Source organism: Pleuronectes platessa, chromosome 18 (assembly GCF_947347685.1).
Source record: "Pleuronectes platessa chromosome 18, fPlePla1.1, whole genome shotgun sequence".
Classification (NCBI taxonomy): Eukaryota; Metazoa; Chordata; class Actinopteri; order Pleuronectiformes; family Pleuronectidae; genus Pleuronectes; species Pleuronectes platessa.
In genome coordinates this window covers 2778173-2801071 of record NC_070643.1, presented here as the reverse complement: position 1 = coordinate 2801071, position 22899 = coordinate 2778173, and the positions used below count along the sequence as shown (strand labels likewise).

General features: G+C 40.9%; 2 protein-coding genes across 3 annotated transcripts; one reads left to right on the top strand and one right to left on the bottom strand.

The window, feature by feature from the left end:
* Positions 1–3030: 3030 nt before the first annotated feature.
* LOC128461720 (apoptosis regulator BAX) lies at positions 3031–4071 on the top strand. The gene has a single exon (XM_053446784.1). The coding sequence runs from the start codon at positions 3134–3136 to the stop codon at positions 3731–3733; it is 600 nt and encodes a 199-aa protein (XP_053302759.1). The 5' UTR covers positions 3031–3133; the 3' UTR covers positions 3734–4071.
* A 993-nt stretch (positions 4072–5064) lies between these two features.
* Positions 5065–22422, bottom strand: tmem106bb (transmembrane protein 106Bb). Of its 2 annotated transcripts, none has more exons than XM_053446685.1 (9): positions 22337–22422; positions 20227–20290; positions 16394–16588; positions 16099–16162; positions 15334–15493; positions 11065–11205; positions 10924–10973; positions 8181–8234; positions 5065–8084 (listed from the first exon to the last, which is right to left on the bottom strand). In XM_053446685.1, the coding sequence occupies exons 3-9, from the start codon at positions 16578–16580 to the stop codon at positions 7946–7948; spliced, it is 795 nt and encodes a 264-aa protein (XP_053302660.1). In that variant the 5' UTR covers positions 16581–16588; positions 20227–20290; positions 22337–22422; the 3' UTR covers positions 5065–7945. The 2 variants fall into 2 exon arrangements, with proteins under 2 accessions (XP_053302660.1, XP_053302661.1); XM_053446686.1 differs by having other exon boundaries at positions 20132–20290; positions 22337–22408.
* Between the last annotated feature and the right edge of the window lie 477 nt (positions 22423–22899).

Here is a 22899-nt window from a genome sequence, read left to right as displayed (position 1 = left end):
GAGATCACATGAATCATAATAATCATAAATGTGCTTAATTGACCAATCCCCATGATTCTGTTACTAGTCCGATATTAGTTTTGGAATGTGTGGTTGTCAATCTAGCTGTCAGGATTTGAATTATTACAACATGTGTTGTTATGGTAGTTTTAAAGTGGAAAAGTAAGTGGATCACTTTACCCCCTTGATTTCTCTGGTCTCACTTTAACCCTAAACTGGGGTAAAGTGAGACACAAGTTCCCTTTTTTTTAAACAATCATATTTTCACTGCCCTTTGTCCTGAAGACATCCTGATCATTTCCATTGCTAGGAAACATCCTGAATTAATGGGAAATGTGTAAATTTTACTGATATATAATTTTAGCTCGCCTAGAGGGGAGCAAATGTAAAAAATGTCTCACATTACCCCGCTCTCCCCTATTCTAGTTTTAGCATACGATCAGATATGAGCAGCTTTTATAGTAAAACGGTAAACAGGGGAGGGTTATTTAAACTGAGAATCAAAATGGTTACTATTTTAGTGAAACAGAAATTGGAAGTGGTTCACAGACAGCAACCTTTAGTAGGACCTACCTGACTCACGCCGGTTTCACACAGGAAGCGGAATTAATAATTCAAATAAATCACTTGTCATTGCACGTGCATTTGACTGCATTCAGATGAGAGAGTGGGATTCGAACCGCCAACCTTCTTGTTGCAAAACACCCACTCTATCCCCTAGGCCACGCTCTTACCCCAACCTAAACATTGCACTCCGATTACTTCTCACACTGCCTGTCACTGTTGCTTCTGGGGAAAGGAGTTTTTTTGCCTTGAAACTAATCAAGACATATCTGAGGTCCACCATGGCTCAGGAGCGACTGTCAGATCTGGCAGTAATATCCATTGATCAAGATGTGAGGAGAAAGCTAGACATGGAAGATGTCATAACTGCATTTGCAAATGCTAAAGCACGAAGAATCAGGATTTAATCCTGCACTCAACACTCACACACAGTAAGTGGCAGTTATAACTCCTTTCAATCCATGCCATTTTCATTAAATTCTATACTGAATGCTAACTTATATGCTCCTTCTCTCCTTTTGTCTGCTTTTTCAGGTATTTGCTCCCCTCCTGTGCAGATTGAAGAATGTGGAGCTGCACCTCCTTTGCCCTCCGACTCCATCCCCACCTTGGCCAACTCTTTTCACCGAACCCCACATACTGAATCAAATGTGTACAGACACACACGCACTCAGTCATTCACATCCACTTGTCTCCCTTTCACTAACTAACTCACTCACTCACTCATTCGTCTCCGTTTTTGTCACACACACACACACACACACACACACACACACACACACACACACACACACACACACACACACACACACACACACACACACACACGTCTCCCTTTCACTCACACTCATTTACTCACCTTCTCTCTCTCTCTCTTTCTCTCTCTCTCACACACACAAACATAGTCAAAATAGATGTTAAAGTCAGCCGTTTTGCTGTAAAGTTAATCATTATGAAGTAAATAATTCTTTAGTTGTTTCTATTCACAATAAATGTCAGTTTCACATAAGGCTCATTAAATGTGTGTGTGCCTGGTGGGTGTGGGGTTGGAGGGGATTGTTTTTGTTTATTTTTTTGGGGGGGGGCTCAAAATTGTTCTTGCCCAGGGCCTCTATTAGCCAGAACCGCCCCTGCGCTGAAGCGACGCTGAAGCAATGTATGCTTCTGCGTTTTGACGGACACGGACAGATAGGACCGCCCTCTCCAACGTGGAACGCCCTCTGCGTGCCTCTCCGAGGCTCATCGGAGAGCTTTTCGTGCAGCTCTCATTTTTCTATACACGTCGAAATGACGGACAGCCCACGGATAGCACTTGGCTGTGATTGGTCCGCTAACGCCAGCATTTCGGAATGGAAACTTCCTGTTCCATTCCCTACATCACAATAAACCAAAATCACAACTACGACTCTATGATTAATGTGACAAGTGTGTTAAGCGGCGTTGTCCGGCTGACGGTGGCTGGTTAGAGCACTTACAGCATATGTGTACGGTCACATACGGTTATAACGAACTTTGATAACGGGGGTAGCGGGCTAGCCACCATGCTAACTGCGGTGGGAACAGCGCAAAAACCCGCTGACTTTAATCCCACGGCTCTCATGACACTGTTTCTCAAACACCGTCAGGTTAGAAGCAAACACTTGGTAGTAGCTAGTATCGGGTGTCCGTGCTGACTGTGTGTGGAAGCTGGGGGGAGCTAGCTGCCTCCGTGTAGCTTCAAGCTGGTGCAGCTGTTGAATTAGCAACATTAGTTTGGAAACAAGACCGGGGAACCGCTGCGCTAAGACACGATAACAAAAGCATTTTTACCCGCTGGGTTTCACTTTATTCAGCAAAAACTGTCGCGTCATCAACATCCTTTTTCTGTTAGTTGCCATCGTTCACTGTGTGTGAGGAGCCGGGAGGACGTAAATAAACCAGCGTGGACTTCTTCTATATACCTCATGAGGTAGGCTTGTCTAAGCTCGACTTCCGTTTCGCCATCTACTGTTCTGGCGGTGAATTGTTTTCACAACAAAAAGGCTCGTAGAACTATAAATCAAAAAGGGTCCGTCCGATCCGTCCGTCCGTCATTCCGAAACGGACTCGGAGAAGCATACTGAGGCCAAGGGTGCTTAGCGCCGTGAAGCGATCGTTTCAGTCTATTTTTTTCGCTGGCAGCGAACGTATAGCGCCAGGAAACACACTGAAAAAGTATTTTAAACTATATTGATGACATATTTCATATGATATAAATGATCAAATTTGCATCCCATACTTTGAATTCCCCTTCTGGAGTCTTAATCTTACCAATTTTACCAATGACATTATTAAATGTCCCCCTCTGCCCATCCACTACAGCCACACAAGCAGTCATAAATATAAAGAGAGAGAGATGGGGGGGGGGGTTCACTCCGCGTCCGGTGTGAACCCGGCGTTTTGACTCATCTACTATCAACTCCACTTCTGACACACACAGACAAAGCTCCGCCTACTGAACCATCGAGAAGAGGAAGTGCACTGAACAGAAGCAGAGTCTCTGACGAAGTTTCTCCTGAAGGTTTTAAGAGCAAGTTTTAACTTTTTAACCATGGCGTGTGAAAGTAACAGCGTGTCTGATGAGAGGATAGGAGAGGCCCTGATCAGGGGGGTCATTGAGGAGGAGCTGAAACACAGACCCTCGGAGGACGTCCCGTCCCCCACCCTCCCTGCTGTGGAACTAAAGAATGAGCAGGAGCACAAGTGTGTGGACCAGCTGAGCACATTGGTCCGCAAAATTGGTGACAAAATAAAGGACGACGTGGAGATCCAAGATGCAATAGATGGGCTTGCTCGAGGCTTCAAGTGGGACAGATTTAAGGAAATGGCAAACAAGGTGTTTGAGCAGGGGATCACTTGGGAGAGGATTGCTGTTCTCTTCTATGTTGCCGGCAGGTTGGCAATCAGAATGGTGGAGGCTCATCTGCCTCAGTCAGTGATGGAGATCCTGGAGTGGACCGTGGACCTTTTCAAACGTGATCTCTTGGGCTGGATTCTGGGACGAGGAGGATGGATCTACAGTTTCTCTGAACTGGCGGTGGCGTCCATGCAGAACGCGTCATCCATGAGCTCTCACAGAGGAGGCCTATTCATCCCCTTCTTCGCCGGCATAGCTCTCGGATTCTTCCTCAGCTGGAGACTGACCAGATGACATTGAGGCGAAACTTGTTGCCGGAAAGATGATTATTTTTACTCAAATTTTCCACTTTTCCTTTTCCTACTATTTCTCTGATGACAATAGAGCTGCAGCCAGTAATTGAGAAACAGTAAAGGATGGGGGGAATCTGTAATGAACATTATATAATCCATAAAATGTTCCATTATTTTTACTTTGTTATTGTCACGTGTGTGGCTCATATAACTTTGATGATTTACAGAGCTGCTGTTATTTTCCATACATTTCATGTATGCTATGTCAGTGGTCTGTTACACATCTCTAAATAAGAGAAAATTAAAAGCTCTGTAATTAAAATCAAGATGGAACATTAATGTTTCTGTTTCTCAGGCTGAAATTTCCTTTTCAATGGTCACTTGTTTCTTCAATTATTTACATTGAATGTATCGTTTTTCCAAATTGCACCAATCTCAGCACTGCACTATTTCAGTTGATTTACAACAGCAACTTAAGAAAACACATGCAAGTTGACAAAACACAAGCAAAGTAAGAAAACAACTTCATCAATTTCACAACACAACACAACACATTACAGAAACGCGCAGCAAATAGACAAACGCGCTGCAAATAGAGGAGAAAACACAATGGAAGTGTTTCCAGAGGACAGCTCAAAGTGATGGATACTGCTTCCACAGGAGACACAAAAACATCCAATACACCATACAAATTCGGTTCCACACAGGGTTCTGCCACCCGCGGCTCTGGAGCCGAACGCGGCTCTTCACCCCTCTGCAGTGGCTGCACAGTTCAGTGTTGTGCATATGTTTCGTGAACGCTGAACTTAACGAATCAGTTTTCATATTATTAACATGAACGTAAGGATGAACGTGCATGAACGTCACGTTAATTTTTTTAATCATCATCGTATCAGGCCATCATGAAATACCAGGAGCGGGCGAGTGTGTGTGCGCGTTTGTCTATTTGCTTCGCGTTTGTCTATTTGCTGAGCGTTTCTGTAATGTATTGTGTTGTGAAATTGATGAAGATGTTTTCTTACTTTGCTTGTATTTTGTCAACTTGCATGTGTTTTCTTAAGTTGCTGTTCGTTGAGCTCTCAGGGCCACCAAAATGTAACATTGTGCAGGGGGGAGTGGAGGGGACATCAAAGTGCAATAGTCTGGGGCATCTTTGTGCGTGAAAGATGTATGATGGGTACAGTTAACTGTGAACGTGTAGTGTGTGGAGCCCTATGAGCCGTTGATAACAATCTGTTAATAATTAAGAAACAGTAAAAGGAAAAGTCCGTTTGCCTTTTACCATTTAGTAGGGTGCGGTTAGAAGATGGAAAAAAAACAACACCTCACTCCTTGATTGTAAAACTTTATTCAAAACAAATACATAGCAACAACATGTCAGAAGAGGTAGGAGTCATGTTTTTTAAAAGTTATTGTTCAAGTGGGTTGTTAAGGGTTTATGTTAGGGGTCCTAAATAAATACTACTACTACAGTAACGTTTTCATAGGGATTGTTACAGGTGCATTTTGGATTAAATAACAATTCAAGTGTGCTTTTCTATATTGGAACAAAAGATGTAGTTTATTCTCCTCAACCTATTAGGAATGAAGACAGAATAAACACAATGGTGTTGGTGGTGAACTGAAGCCAGATTAATGACCCACTTCATCATTAACACTAAAACTAACATTAATTTAATTGAAGAAGACGATAAACACCAACCAGCAAATTAAGCTTAGATACAAATAAACAGTGGAGTAGCAGAGCCGAGTCATTAATAGGTTTTAATAATGTCCTCTAACACTGTGCATAAATGAATGGATGAGGAGGAAACGTGGGTTCAGCGATCAGAGTTTTGTAACCATGACGATGGAGTTAGTTCAGTATCACACAGATCGACCGACGGAACCCAACCATCCCAGTACAAACACAAGCATATAATAAAAATTCTGTTAAATTCTATAGATTGAGGATCACATCTGTCTCTGAATTTAATAATCCTGCAGTTTTGGATGATTAAAATAAGAACAGTAGTCCCCTCACATTCTGATAGTGTTTTTCTTTTGACTGCACCTTTGAGTTGGATCTTTTTTTATTTCAGGCTCCATTCAATCTATCGTGCTCACTCTCAAGTACTATTATAACAACAGCAACTGCAGCACATCAGTGCACTTTCTTTATTAGTGACATCACCGCTTTCCCATAAAATCTCTCTTCACCTCCACCAGACTAACAAACACGATGTCAGTATCAGAAAGTTTCACTTCGTCTTCTCATTGCTTGATGCCGTGACGGTCATGACTCATGGAAACCCATTGATCAGCAGGAAAATTTAATATTCATGAGGTGCTTTGTATTGACCATTTATGGTTGAACGTGGGCTTGTACAAGGCCGACATAGCAGCAGATCAACATTCACAGGTAGACAGTGAATTATAAAGTGAGCATTGCGTTCAGGTCAGCATGGGCACGGTTTTATAAATTATATTTATTTTTTTTGCTTATGCCATTTTCAGCTTTCGTGCACATTTAGACTTTTAGTATGAATCTCACTGACTGATTAATAAATGAGGCCCCTGATCACCTAAGGACTTTTTCTTTAGCTTTTGTTTACTGGCTGAAATATCTCAAAGTTTTCCAAAGTTGTAGATGATGTGCAAGATGTGATGAAATGAACTTCCTCCCAACTGAGGGAATCCATTGATTTCACTGAAATGAACCAACTTTACTCCAAATGTTATTTTGAATTCTGGTGTCAAGAAGCCATAACTCTTTAATTGCAAACATTAGATTAAAAACATCTATCCCGACAGTGGAATGATAAAAAAACAAAACAGACTCTCTTAAAAGTTAGAGAGCTACCACATCAGAAATTGTCACCACCTGCCCCCATCAGAATGTTCACCTCTAACTTTAAATTGGAAACAGGAAAGCCTCCATTTTAGCAACAAACCAATACTGAGCATCTGACAGCCAAAAGCTACTATAGGCAAGTAAGTAGATTGTAAAAAAAACCCAAAGGAGATACTATGGATAAAATCAACTTATGTCAGTATCTGACAGAACAGCATCTGAATATTTTTGTGCTGTAACATCACCATGTTTTCATTACTTATCTTTACGGAGCTCGACACACTATGGTGGATAAACATGTTTTAGAGAACTTAAGACCTATAATAAAATGTGCCCTTTAAATAGATCCATGTAGTGCATTATGGTTTAAATGGTATAAATAATAATTACGCTTTTCATGTAATCAGATTATGTAAGAGCATTGTCATGATAACAGATGTTATCTTTCAGGATACATTAGAAAGCATTGAATCGAATACCTTACTTTCAGCATGTCAGGCAGGAAAACAGAACAACCCTTTAGGCTACTAGATAATCTGGAAACATTGTGGAGTGCACACTGCATTCTTAAAGGAGAAAAAGATTTGCCACATTCGCTAGAATCATATATTAGCATCTCATAATAATTAGATTCAGATTTAAAAATATGGATCTCAGAGTTAAAAAAATATTTTGTTTAATCTATGAAGTATCGATATAATGCTTAAACTAAATCTATTTATACTATAGTGTAGCAAATTCTTCTCTCTTAATTTCAAGGTAATGATTTTGTAATTTTAAAATTTTAATTTTGGGATTGGGTTTTCTGCAAAAACTTGATTATTATAGATATTTTTTCTCCCAACAGGTCTGGTAGTTATGACACGTGTATCTGCAATTGCACTGTTTACTACTTACTGCAGTGGTCTTTTCATAACTACAAGTATTATTTTTGCTTAATTGTTTTCTTATAATTACGAGTCATGGATCTTGTATATATGAAACACCTTTGTATTATTTCAAACACGAGTTAAGAGAAACGTAGTACTTAGTAGATAAGGATCTCTTAATTATGAAACAGTTCACTTGTAATTGTTTCAAAAACATCTTTTGGATACAGATCTCTTAATTAGCAAAGCACTCCTGTTGATTTGCTTTCTTTGCTGAATGCAATGTGCTTCCACACACACGTCAACACTTTTGCTTTGCAACATTTTCTGGGTGCAATTCTTATTTCAGTGTAGACTTTGTTAGTGTTGGTTTTGAATTCCACTCTACACTTTCATGTCAACAGCAGATTGTTAGACCCTGCAGGTATAGAAGAAGAGGGAACACCGTAAAGCACCTAAGGTGACCATCCAGGGCCTGAGTCAGGGCCAGTGAGGAACACACAGGTGGGGGTTACTCAGCAGGGTTTGGGATGTTAAAGGGCTGGGGCATCCCTCTGACAGAGGTTGTGTTCCCGCCACAGTCCACATACTGGTACATCTCCTGAGACACCTGCTCCACGTGGCCAAAGTATGTTGTTGTGACAGTGACTCTGCAGAGGGTGGTAAGGCATAGGTTGGAGCTTACACAGTCAACTCAATGGTGCATATTTGATTAGAATAAATGAAGGAGGATCAACACAACTTACTGCATCATGACGACAATGTTGTGAACCCTGATGGTTTGCAGGGTGCAGTAGTCACTGGGAAACAAAACAAATATGAGTATTTGTGCATAGTGGAGCAATAGAAAATTACTGATAATGTTTTCAAGCAGGGAGAAACTGCAAAAACTTGTGACGTCTGAGTGGATTAATAACAGTAAAGATTAAAACTCACAGCTAAGGTGGGTCTCTCAATTTCAGGGTTGGGTCATATCATATAATAACATTGATATTTAACAAAAAATGGCTGAATCATGATTTCAGCTGCATTCCAGCAATACAATATTTTACCTAACTACTACACATTGTTTCACAACTGCTGTGAGGGACACAAGAACAGACATGCTGGCAGCTCTATAAGGTTCTACTTCTCTATCTTAATAGAGGTACTTTAAATGGTGGGGTTGTGAAAAGAGGCCGTAAGACTGTAGAAACTCTTACATAAGATCAACTCTTACACATCACACTGCTGCTTACAAAAGGTTAAACCCTTGCAGAGACAAGTGCGAGGAAAACGAAAGTGCACATTGGAATCTAAATGTTAGGAATAAGGAGGGCCTCTTGCACTAGCCCCGCCGGTTCCTGCACTACTTTCTGAGCATTCATTATATATCTGCCTACTGATTTCATAGACTTGCCTGTCTGACTGTATGTGGAAAGCATATCTTACAAACTATTCATCTAATCGTCTAACCTTTACACTAGGGCTGGGCGATATGGCCTAAAACACAATATAAATCTCAATATTTTGAAATCTCCTCTAAATCACTCCACAGGAGTGGACGCCGTTCATGCTCATCATTTGTAAACTGATTTGTTTGGTTCAGCGTTCACAAAGAATATGAACAAACTGTCAATAACCGTCTCTTAACTCTTGTCAACTCATTGGGACTCTTCACTTTCGCTCTCTCATGCTCTGAGTCCTTTCCCTCCTGATACAAAAAGTTCACTCCCCTGACCATCCAGGGAGTGAGCAGTCTGCGGTGAGAGGGGCATGAGAAGAGAGCTGCTTAAAACATTCATGTGACAATTTACACTCAATTGCGCTGAAGTAATTTTATACATCGCACCTGATAAAAGCCGCGATACATTGAGTATATACCATATATCGCCCATCAGTACTTTACACTTAAAATGTGTAATGTAAATTGCCCAAGGAAGTGAAGTGCAGAGTTTGAACACGTTGTACCTTCAATAATAAAACAATTTGAATAAACAAGAAACTAGAAGTCAGTGGGGGTCACCCAGTGTGCCTCCAGTCTATGGAAAAAGTTCTACAATTTTTCTTCAACAACCCCAGATAAACTAAAGCAGTGGTCGGTAACTGGGTCAAACTTCGGGTCAAATTGGCAGCCACATCATTTGGATAATTGATTTTAGATTAGGTGCTGATGTCTGTCATTGCAACATTCATAGAATTTCCTCCTGTTTGGCAGTTGTGAACTTAGGCCTGAAGGCCGGACTTCTGAAGTAGTCATCATGCATTGTATGAAAACATAACAATAGTTAAGTAAATAATGACAGCCCATTTACAATGAGCAATGCTCTAGTTGTTCGAGTGATTTTGATGAAAAGCTGGTACTGCCACCATGCGGTTTAAGTTGAACCTGCAAATATAAAAGTAATTTCTACTGTTTTGCTTATAAAGTAGAGCTGTGAAAAATAACGCGTTAACGCGTTATGATTAAATTACAGGATTAATTCGGTTTTTTTTTTAATGCATTTAACGCATGCGCAGAAGGACCTTCCAATTCCGCCGCCTCTGCACTAGTTGCCGCTCTAATGCAGTCAGACGGCAGCTGCCATTCAAACAAACAAACAACATGGATAATTCTGATGAACCTGAGGACCTTCAGGACGGGAAGATCGTGTTCCAAAAAAACAAAGATCGAACATTCAGTAAAACCAAGGTGATATGCACACTCTGCGAGAAGTTATCGTTTCGACGTAGCAATACCCGCCTAACCACCGCAACGCGAAGCATGTGTTGGTCGGCGAGGGGCGTTCAAGTGGAATGCGCCAAACCAGACTCACTCGCAGGACACATTGTGCAAAAGAAGCGGTCAGCTTTACTGTCAGAGAATTTGAACAAGTTAGTTTGCCTCACCAACTGGCTAAAGAACGAGTAGCTAAGAGGGCCTTTAGAGGCATTAGATTGTATCATGGTGTGGTTAATGGTTGTGTGACAAAAAATATAAAAAATGTCAACCATCCTATGGCTAAGAAGCTCAAATAATTTCTGTTTGATTTTTTAAAAAAAAGTTTTATTCAACCACACAATGGCTAAGGAGCCCGAATATTGTTTAGGATGAAGATTATATTAATGTTCCATATGGAAAAGCAATGATAACTGCTGAAGAACTGCTGAGTTGCAGCACAAAAGAAAAGTTAAATGTCATAAATCTTGTTTTCACAAAAATATTCCGAGAAAATCGGTAATGTGATTAATCATGATTAATCCATAGAAACCTGTGATTAATTTGATTAAAAATTTTAATCATTTCACAGCCCTATTATAAAGATATTTTACTATTACTCAACTGGCTATGTTTTGGTAAGAATCTCTTAAACAGAAGAAAATAAAAAATAATGACAGCACATTACTGACAGGAAGATGCTTGAAAAAAAGTATCTATTTCCTTTCCTATTGACATCACAGCCAGAGGTGCTGAGCTTAGAAAAAAAAAAAATCAACATGCTTTCCATGCTCTGCACACACAATACTTACTACATGTAGCTCATCTCATCTGCGATGATGGTGGGAACCATATAATCAGTCTGGAAACAGAAAAGCAGTTAAAAATAACTGCGTTAAGAGTTGTATCCACAGGGACAGGTGGTGACCTGGTGAACAAACACTGGGCTGTACCTGTTTCTTGTCCAGAGGGCTGATGGCAATGATGTTTTTGATGCGGGTTTTACCGATCACTGTCTTTGCAAACTGCACCTGGGCTGTGATGTTGGCCACCTCCACTGAGTAGTAGTTGTTGTTTGTAATGTTGAGAGTGTTCTGAAAGGAGAAGTAGCAGAAAGGTTTAAAAGGTCCAGTGTTTAAGATTTAGGTGAAAGGGATCTATTGGCAGAAACTTGTTGTTTTAGTTACCCTAGAAACTACTTTATATTAAAATCGGGAGCGGGTCCTCTCTATGGAGGCCGCCATGTTTTTAAAGTAGCCCAAACTGGACAAAACTAAACAAATTTTTATGTTTGAGTTTTTATGACAGCTGAACTGCTACCACAGGTTATCTTGTTTGGAAGGGGAGGGTAAGGTGAGGGGCATTCAGCTGCAACATAACACTTTACAGGGATTAAAGCAAAAAAAAAAATCATCTGACTGAAAAAAAAAAATCTGCACTCACTTTGGGTCGTGGCTACTTACCGCCTCGATATTTGAACTTCACGTGGTCCATTATCACTTACTAGTTTAAAGCTAGGGCATAAAACCAATCTTTTTTTGCAAGACTTCACCATTCGTGTTAATGGGCTATAAATGACAAAACGTCTGCACAAGTTGTCAGAGCAAGCATTTATTTCCACAATGCTTTCAAGAACAATTATATTAAAGAGAACAATGTTTGAACAAAACGGTGTAACACAAAAAGATAACTTAAAACTTAAAAGATAACAGTCCTAAATAAGTTAAAACACTGAGACCCAAGAAGAGAAAATGAAAAGGTCTACTTCTTTGGCCTTTTAGTGGTGAATCCAAAGTCATCTAACTTCAGGACACCTGATGCCCGTTTCTGGGGAGGTTTTTTTGGCCCAGGAGGAGAGGAAAAGGGTTTTCCTGCAGGTGTGGCTTTAAATGAGCCAGAGGAGGAGGAGGAAGAGGGAGTTCCAACAGAAGTGCCTTTTGAGGAGGAGGTTCCTGCAGGAGTTCCTTTTGAAGAGAGGGGTTTTCCTGCAGGGTTAGAGGAGGAGGAGGTTCTAGCAGGAGTGCTTTTTGAGGAGCTGGGTTTTCCTGCAGGGGTAGATAAGGAGGAAGAGGAGGAGGAGGTTCCTGCAGCAGTTCCTTTTGAGGAGAGGGGTTTTCCTGCAGGGGTAGAGGAGGAAGAGGAGGTGGAGGGGGTTCTAGCAGGAGTGCTTTTTGAGGAGAGGGGTTTTCCTGCAGGGGTAGAGGTGGAGGAGGAGGAGGAGGAGGTTCCTGCAGTAGTGCCTTTTAAGGATTTTCCTGCAGGGGTAGCTTTTCCAGATGATGAAGATGGGAAGTGGCCTGCAGGGGTAGCTTTTCTGGATGTGAAAGATGGGAGGTGGCCTGCAGGGGTAGCTTTTCCAGATGAGGCGCCGGGCAGCGCTAATATCACCCGTTGACCCATTAGTATAAAAGCATATGGTCACTTGTTGCTCCAACATTAACTGCAACAGCGTCCTAATTTAATGTCATCCATATTCAAGAACTTCTCCGCTGTTTGCTCCGTTCAATGTCGGGTGTCGAGGGTAAATTACGTACTCTCCACTCAAGCCAATGGGGAGCCCCCCCCTCTCTTTTTATCTTTATGACTGCTTGCAGTGGATGGGCAGTGGGGGGCATTTAATAATGTGATTGGTAAAATTGGTAAAATTAAAACTCCAGGACAACAGAAGGGGAATACAAACTATGGGATGCATACTTTATCATTTATATCATATAAAATAAGTCATCAATATCGTTTAAAATCATTTTTCAGTGTGTTTACTGGCGCGATACGCTCGCGTCAAGCGCAAACAAAAATAGACTCGACGCCGAAACAATCGCTGCACGGCGCGAGGCAGCCTTGGCGCAGCGCGACCCCTCAGCCTCTGGTGGGACCCGCACAGAGCTGGGAGTGGATGGGAGCCGGACATCCAGCTGGCCAGCCGCATCGGCGGAGAGAGAGTTTAAACTGCTGCTGCTCCACTGACAATAACAACGCCGCAATCCTACACTTAAAAAATGCAATACAAACCGGAAGTATTCCAAGTATTCAGAATACGTTACTCAGATTAGTTAATGTAATGGAATACGTTACAGATTACATTTTTAGGCATGTATTCTGTATTCTGTAACGAAATACGTTTTGAAAGTATCCTTCCCAACACTGAATATAGCCTATAGGCATATAAACGTCGGTTCGTCTTTCTTTCTTTGATTCTTTAATTGTAAGCCTTTTCTCACGCTTCTGCTCCTTTTTCAATAATTCTCTACATCGTGTAGGTCCAGGCCAAACGGAAAGGAGAGCATTTTAAGACGTCTGTTGATTTAGAACTTTTTATTTAATTATTTCTGTATCTGCCGACGATGATTGATACACCGGTGGCCATGACTGATCAAAGCGAAACACAAGATGGTCTATCTGTTCAAACAGTCATTTTTTGCCACAACTCAAATTAATCCGAAACACTAGCTAAATTGCCAAACACAAGAAAACCAAGCACAACGCATGGGGATTTATTTCCAATGCTCTGCCAACGCATGGATTTTTTTTTTAAATGCCGCGTCAACTTATCCATTCAAACATGAAAAAGACGCAAGGCATGGTTCACAAACAAAAGGTTAAAAAAAATCACAGCTGATTGGTGAATTTATGCAAATCATATCAGTGTTACACCCCCCCCCCCCTATTTTTTTTTCTCTTCGGATCTGCATCGATCTCATTTTTAGCCTTATGCGAGCGGAGTTGACGGAAATCCGTCATAGCGACGGAAAACTTTAATCCATGACTTTACCACTAGATGTCACTAATTTCTACACACTGAACCTTTAAAACCAATTCAATTTCAGTATTCAAACTAGAACGGTCAGTAGAGTGCATACCTCCACCAAAAGTCCCTTTATGAATCCACATTTAAATTCATTCATTCATTTTACACTATATTTTATATTTTACACATTTATAAATGTCAATGCCCTAAACATGTATGATATTTTTGTCATGATCCATGAATTGTTCTCTGAGAAATCAAAGAAATTATGAAAATCACCTCACATTGCAACAAAAATTTTATGGGAGGTTCTCTGCACAGACAAGTTAAAATAACAACAAATCCTCCATGTTATTCAGGCGAGAGGTGGGGCAGCGGGCTGCAGCAGACAGAGGCAGGAAGTGACGTATTAACTCTGCTGCATAGATCGTGTGATCATGTTTACAGCACCCTGACACTTCATCGGCTCAAACTCTCCAGACATCTTCGTCTCTGTCGTCTACGTCAATGACACACATTTTTTGACATCAACCCGCCCTTGCTAAAGATCTTTCTTCTTTTCAGACTTCATTGTTTTAACCTCTTTCATGTTTGGATGTGTTGTTTAATCATAGAGCTCGTTTTTATTTTGTTGCTCTCAGTATTCTCATTTGTTTGTAGTTGGATGAAATCTTATCTTAAAGCAGGTGACTGGAGTTCGACCGAAAGGGTCATTCTTGATCTGGACTAAAGCGAGACTCAAGTGTTCACTTGACTAATCTTTATTAAAGATAGTCTGGACTTATGATCTCATGACTCAAACTATGGTTAGATTTAAAACCATTTAAAGCTCTGACACATCACTGCTCTATAACACTTGTCTCTATCTTAAGCTCACCACCTACTAAGAATCGTTTAGGTAGATCAATGCCTGAATATATCTGGTGCAACTGGTGGTCATCTAGAAACTCCAAGCATACTAGTCGTATTAGTGTCTGGGTGCTCTTTTTTCCCCTCGTAAAGGTGTCCTAACATTATATTTCTTACAAATATTTGCTCCTACCTGCTATTCACTTCAACTGAAGACTGTACATTGTAAAAATTCCTGCATGCGTCAGTCCAGAGTTCATCTTTGTTGGCATCGACCGTGCAGATAGCGACAGTCGGCAAAAAAGAAACACTAACACATGATGTTTGCAAATGGGGAGGGTACTACTCTTGGGTTTTTCATCACCTCATTTGGTACGTTATTACTCGACGGACTCCAGCATCACTCATGTTTACAGTTTTAAATTTGTGATCATTCTGATACATCAGAAACATGTCTTCACATCCTTTTTCTGGGCTGCACATAGACGTTTTCCAGTAAAGTCTGTAGAATTGTGTACGGCCCTACCCGCAGTTTGCGTTTCACACATGCACAACACAGCAGGAGGTTTTCTGCACAGGCGTGAATCACACTGCAGATTTCAGCAGTTTCAGGAATGGAAAAACTCACTGTGATGTTGAGATAGACGCTGCGCTTGTCTTGGTCATAGCTGACAAAAACAGACTTCACCCCAACATAGGAGACGTCGATGGAGCGAGGGAAGAGGAAGAACACGGCCAGACTGGACAGTAACAGGCAGACCACCACTGAAGCTGAGACATACAACTTCCTGTGGGATACATAGACAACTGCTTAATTTCCTTCCTAATCACACAGTGATAACAAAACGTGAGACGAGTTTCATTTGAAATGTGCACACTTTTTTGTTATTATGTTGCTCACATTGTCCAGCAGTTATTTAGGCCGGGTACTAATTGCACCACTCAAGAAATAACAAGAAGGACATTAGCCCTGGGCAATAAGCTAATACTGTGATACCATCTAATCAAGCTTTCTGTTGAACCATTGTGAGTAAATATGATAACATTATTATTATTTAAATTTTTTCAAAAAGCTTTACTTGTGTTGTACTGCAAATTTGGTCAGTCTACATCAATAATATTCCTATTATTGCATCATAATTTTCAGCCTTTCTTCCATCACAGTAAGAGAACCATAGTGCATAATATGTGCAGTACAGGATCTTCCACCGTAAATGATGCCGTCTTAAGAAAAGGACAATGTGGGGGATAAGAAAATCTGTTCCGTTTACTTCATGCCATACAATACTTACTGACCATCATCTCTGTACAAAGCATGATATATTACTTTATTAATTTTAATAATGTGGCTTGTTCTCTACAAAGAGCCACAAACAAAGAAGAAACTACTTACGTCCTCCTGGGCCGTAGCCTTTGGTCACTGTATGGAATCAATGCCACCAATTGATTTTCTTGTCCTGAAACAGACAACAAACACTGATGAGTTACTATTAGCTGTGAAGAAACTGAGGCCATGGCACAATTACCGCCTATTTTACACCATCCCCCTGGTTTATCTCTGGGTTATCACTGGTTACTGTGTAATTATGTTGGACTAGGCCATGTAAGACAGCGCACTTTTCTGTCTCCATTCTGCTTCTATAAGAGCTTGACTTTCTCAACCAAGGCTGTGCACACAGGGGTGTTACCTCTGGGTATCCTCCCTGTGCCCTGACATGTGGGACATGTCACACTGTCCCGTCCTGTGAACTCCACGTAAGGAAACTGGGAGACGTCTCCGTCCTTGCCATCCTCAGTTTGATCGTCCTCAGGAGAGGAGAGCCGGTCCTCGTCATCGCTTGTCTGCTTGGTGAGGTGGGAAATTGACTTCCCCATAGTCACTCCTAGAAAACAAGGAAGGCAAACAAATGAAGTGTGTGGTTCGCAGTAAAGCTCAATATTACAACTTTGCCCACACCTGGGCTTAGTAATTGCTGTAAACCAAAACAAAATTTATTCATGTTTTCCGCTATATTCTTTGTTTCAGCGGTGTTCCACTGCTAAATAACTATAACCAGCGCTGCTACAGGATCAGGACAGACCCAATATAAAAGGTCCTGTCGTCCTGTGTCAGTCTCCTGTCAAAGTCTGCTTCCTCCTCACTCCCCCTATGACCTCCCCTCGCTTTACACTTTAACAATTAACAGATCAGAAGTTATTAAGACACGTACAGGCTGAGCTTTACTTTGTGTTTGTTTGATTTCGCTCTCAAGTTTATAAAACACTTGTTTAAACCTGCTACAAAACAAGGGACGTATCATGACGGGCACAGTCAGGACATCAGGATTAAAGTGAACTAAATACATGTCAATTTTGTGACGTGAAGAGGGACAAAGACGAGCATACATGGCACAACGCAATGTTTTAACTTCATTGTTGCAGAGAAGCGACGCCTTGTTTATCCAGGAACATAAATATGAGTTCAGCAGTTTTTATAAAGACCAGGTCAAAATGTCAGTGATTAGAAAACCACGGAGGAGCCGAGTCACTTATTGACCTGCTAAGTAATGGGCCTCAGTGCAGTAGCACAGCTCAGGGGGGCAATCTGGGGCCAGGTGGCGTCTAGACTAGGCCACACCTGTCTAAAGTCTAAACTGCTGAATCATAAAATCAAATCGGGAGGCTAAAACCTTAATCTTGATGATGTTCTCCTTTAACCATGACATCTATTTCTGTCTGTCCTGGGAGAGGGATCCCTCACATCTGGATCTCTCTGAGGTTTCTACGTATTTTTACCCGGTTAAAAAGGGCAATAGTGTTCCTGTAAATAGTTTTTCCTTACTCTTGTTGAGGGTTAAGGACAGTGGATGTCACACCATGTTAAAGCCCTATGAGACAAATTGTGAATATGGGCTATACAAATAAAATTTCATTGATGATTGATAGTGAAGGTGCACACTTCTACCATACTCCTGTCCTGAACAACAGACTGCACACTAATGAGTCACTGTCATCTGTTAGGAAATAACGACCAAGGTGCAACTATAGCCTATTTTACATCCCGTGTCACAGGAGAGTTAGAAATATCTTCTTTCATCTCCAAACAAACTATTGGTCAAATAACTCAACTTTATTGACACATGTCTGCCATACGATTCTACTCAACAGCTTTTAAGTTTCCCTTTGCAGTTTTTCCACATTTTTCTTTAGAGATAAGTGGCAAATAAAGATATTATATTTATTGACTCTGACAGTAGAAAATCATTCAGATGCTTGGATCTGTTCTCTCATCTGATCAATTCGTCAATGAAAAGTTAATAAGATGCTTTCCCACAGTGTGTTATCTGCCGTGTCAGTAAATCCACAGGTCAACACGTTTCGGATGTTCATAATGAGGAGCTACTTCAGGCTCTGGTTATCAAACAAAGTGGATTAGCTTGTGTGGCGTTAGCATGTCCGTTCTTCAATTAGCTCCAACCGCTAGCTCAGTTCAGGCCTGAAAACGTACAGTTTGAACTGGTGTCCGGCAATATGCTGTAAGGGAAGAGGTTACTGTCAATGGGGGTGTAACGTTAGATCACAACATGAGACCAATCAGGCTAAATGACCTGTTACAGACACATCCCACCTGAATAACAACAAGCCGGGGATCTAGTTTAACTGGGGATAGTGGCAAGCGGTGATTTGTTGTCTTTATTCAAGATGTTGTCGGTCGGTTGCAGACTCTGTCGCAGATTCATCATTTTTGAAGGTCTCGTTGAAATAATCATCAAACAAAAACCCATCACGAGATAACATAATATGTCCGTGCCAACATCACTTTAGACAACAATATAAAATCAACTCCACGCAAAGTGCGTTTGTTTGACGCTTGTGATCATTACAATGCACTCAACACAAACCTCACATCAACGAGGTGGAAACTCCCGCAGTGTTTTTGTGAGTAAAGTTGGTGAACGTGCTTTTATTGGATGTGTTAAGATTCATGTGTCCACCTGTCGCTGCTGGCTAAAATCAGCAGACGAGATTTGAACCCTTTGATACACAACATTGGTCAGAAATTACCCTTATTCATTTCCTGTGTTATTTCATGTCTGTGTGTATTTTTGAAATAAGACACTCTATCCAGAGTGTATGTATGGCTGGTCACAAACTTTTCAGACTTACTTTAAATGTTTTCATAAAGATACTGTATGAAGAACAGGATGAGGAAAATGAGGAGGCAATTCTTGGTCTTGTTTCTGAGTCTGAAATCTCTAATGTTCAGGACCTAGACTTTATTCTACAGGATCAAGCTGGAGTTGTGGGTGTGTCTTGGAATCCAGCTCGCATAAATAAAGAAGGCTCCTTCAATAGAAGATCAGTCTCCAATGTCATCAAAAGAGCCTTCTCCTAAATGAAGATAGCAAATAAAGCAACCAGCCATGCATGAAATAACACAGGGAATGAATACAGGTCTTTTTTTTACCCATGTTGTACATTACAAGGGGTTTGAATAGCTTATGTATCAAAGGGTTAAAGTGTGGAAGAGCATTTCCTCTTCTACACTGAACATGTTATTTCCATCACAAGGAGACTTATCCTGTGAGTATCCCACTGTAGATGAATCATCGTTAAGCTAGAGGACACATAGCAAACAATGCAACCAGAGCACAGTCCGTTTCAGCATGAAATACACAATCAGTGAATCCACTCAGCCAGAGTTGTCCTATTTGCACGGGGCACTTTACTCACTCATTCGACCGACACAGTTCCAACAGAGCACAGTGTCCTCTGACAGAAGTCAAGAAATACACAACACGTTGTACGACAATGAAGACGTGAAGTTAGTTTTCCAGATTTGCCCTTGCCTAGTCACACATGTGTCATGTTGAACACACACTCAACAGACTTCATCTGTTGATAACACACAGATAAATAGCACTTGCATTACAGACACTACAAAAAACAATGATGAGCGTTTGGTTGATTTTCGTTCTCAGATGACTGAAGCTCATCATCAAGCACATCTTTTAAAATCCCGTCAGCTGACTTCGGCCAGCAGGGACAGGAAGCGGACACATCCGATAAAATCACGTTCGCCAACTTTACTAACAAAACAGCGCATAAGCTTCAACCTCGTTGATGTGAGGGAGGTTTGTATATGACTCGTGCTCGGTGTGTGTGCATTGTAATGATCACCAGCATCAAACAAAAGCACTTTGTCTAAACCTGATGTTGACACGGACATATGATATGAACTCGTGATGGGTTTTTGTTTGATGTTTATTTCAACGAGACCTTCAGAGTATCACCGCACTTTGTGAAAATGACGAATCTGCAACCGACAAACAACATATGTTGCCATGTTCCCCAGTTAAACAGGAACACCGGTTAGCTTGCTAGCTAGCTGACAACTAGCATACGCTCGAAAACGAATGTCAGCCATGACCAATAACGCAAATTACCTAGGTAGTTGCATGCAGCTGCAGTGTATCCATGTGAAGATGATGGACAAGGTGAGACAAACAGTGATATTTCAATGAAACGGGTGAAGCATTACCTGAATGGGACTGATGGTTCAGAAGACGTCAACAGATCGCGGCTCGTGCAGGTTTGTTTATCTCCTGTGAAACACACATGCGCAAATGTGACACAGTGACGTCACAGAGCGCGACTGCGTCATGAACCAGAAACTTGATCAGGACAAGACTCGGACTCTTTGTATGAAGCTTTGTTTGGTTTCACACATTACAAGAGAATTAGACATTTTCTTTTCTTTGCAACCTCATCATATTAGTGGCCAACTTCCACATCAATGAATGTAAAGTACAAAAATTGAAACCTTCTTTTTATGAAGGAAGACGAGTTCCATTTTGGGTCATTGTCTACCTCCTGTAATATAATAGCAGTTAAAACATTGAGTCCTTGCCTTAATTCAATATATTGAAACAATTTTTTTCTATTAATATTATTGTTAATATTTATTTATTATATATTTTTACTTTATCGCTGTCAGTTTGTATTTGTTCATTTGAAACTGTTTATAACTCCTGGCCTTGTATATTTTTTATGTGTTTCAGTGTGTATGTGCTTTTGGTTGTTCTGCTACTTCGTTTTTTATTAAAGTTCATTAAAAATATGAAGAGGAAGCAAACACTTGCCACCATCGTCATGATTTCAGAGGCAAAGTACGACTACAAAATTATGCAATATTGGTTGTGTTTGTCACTGATGATAGGTTCATAATTTACATACAGTTTATCAATGTTAGAGTTATTAGACAGAGGAGCATCATTCATTTTGTCATTTCACTGACCATCTTCTTTCTCTGGCCCAAGTGCCTCTTCCACCGGCTCAAGTGTTTCTCCATTTCTGGCAGAAAATGGTAGAGCAAGAAACAACCTTCACTCAATAAGCTTGATGCACTTTCAGAGCCTTTAAAAATATTTAACAGCACTTGGTTTTCATGATGCCAAATTTCTTTTTAATCACAGAACAGGCTGCAACTGCACCTCTTCTCACTGTCTCTATGTAATGTGTGCTGAGTGTGACAGGGACATTCAGAGATATCAACCATCCCATAGAATACAATATCCTTCAGTTGGTACTTTAAACATGATAAGGGCTATTTTTAAGAACTCGGGCTTCATCACCAACCTTCCAATAAATATTTCAAGGAACTGACATTGATGGATGCCTGATGCATCTGATCAGAATAGAACAGCTTCCTGTTAAAGAAACACTGACTGCCAGCACAGTGATGTAGTGGTTAGTTCTGTTGCCTCTGAGTAAAATTTGAATCCCAGTCCAACCTGTTTGGCCTGTAAGATGGCATATTCTCCATCTATGTGAGCGAACACTAGTACTGCCTCTCGCCCATATTCAAATGGGCTTGGCTCCGCAGTTGCCACAACCCTGGCAAATGATGCAAAGACAGTAAGATGTTTAAATCCAGTGCAATTATTTGAAGATCATCTGATGATGGACATCAGATGACCTTGGTTTTGAGCCTAATTATTCTGTTTACAACCCTGTAGACATAAATATCAGGAACACTAGAACCTCTAGGCCACTCTTCGATAATTTTACAAATTTGGTTTACCTCACCAAGTCATATACATAGTTAAAGGGGCCATATTGTGTAAAATAAATTTCCTGGGCTTTTACCTTCTGTAATTACTTGAAGGAGGTCAGTAGGGACTCTCAAAGTATGAAAACAGTCACTCAGCTGATTTTGTCACTCAATCCATTCTAAGAAATATATTATCGAAACATATACGTAATTCCTCCCCGTGTGATGTCATTCGGGATCGCCCACATCATTCAGCTCCGCCCAGTCGGTACCAGTTCAGCCTCCAAACCCACCACCCCTGCTCCCCACCACCACCCGTCCACCTCAAACTCAACACTGGCTAACCACAACAAACAATGCAGAAGAAACACTGCAGCGTGGAAGGATGCAAGGAAGAGAATGTGTCCGTGCACATTCCTCTTGAGAATGTTACTGTTCGAAACCAACAGTTACGCTTTATTTCTTCAGTTGTGATATGTCGGTGTGCTCAGTATTGAAACTCTGTTGTGAAACTCCTCATTGTAACTCGGGACATTACTCCTACATTGGTCGACTGTCCTGCTAAAACTTGAACAAACATGAGGACGGTGTAACTTACTGTTCAGAAACAGCCTGTTGTAACCGACTGTAAATATGTTGCTGGTCTTCTATAGCTGCAAACATACCAACATCACTTTCAGCTGTGTTTACCAGAGAGATCGTCAATGCACCAGAATGAGACTGTTGATAGGCCTGGACGCGTGTCACTCAAAGTGCAGTCAGCCAATCAGAGGCAGGCAAAAACAGCGTGTTTTGTCTGCAGCTCCAGAGAGAGGCAGAAGAGTAGGCATGGAAATACACATTGCAACAGTTTTTTCTACTTTTAACCACCGATATATCATCTTATGGGTTATAGTACCTCAAATTAAGTCCCGAAAGGTGGAAAATATGGGTCCTTTAACATATATATCTACCCACTTTTATACAGGGGCATGCATTCTAACATTGGGTGTTAAGTCTGTGCAATCCTTCAAAATCAACTAATGAAGAGTTCCTAGTCTACCAGCTCCAGCATATATCTGATGGGTTTAGCTGCTTCTTAAATCGCATTATGGTTACACAGCTTTCACATTCTATCCCTGCAGCCTATTTATGTTCCAGTCAGTTAGAAATTGACAGTAT

Coding starts and splice junctions, on each gene's coding strand:
- tmem106bb (XM_053446685.1), bottom strand. CDS start 16,580: ATGGGGAAGTCAATTTCCCACCTCACCAAGCAGACAAGCGATGACGAG. Junction 10,974..11,064: donor GCCCTCTGGACAAGAAACAG/GTACAGCCCAGT, acceptor TTCTGTTTCCAG/ACTGATTATATGGTTCCCAC. Junction 8,085..8,180: donor AACATTGTCGTCATGATGCA/GTAAGTTGTGTT, acceptor CACCCTCTGCAG/AGTCACTGTCACAACAACAT.
- LOC128461720 (XM_053446784.1), top strand. CDS start 3,134: ATGGCGTGTGAAAGTAACAGCGTGTCTGATGAGAGGATAGGAGAGGCC.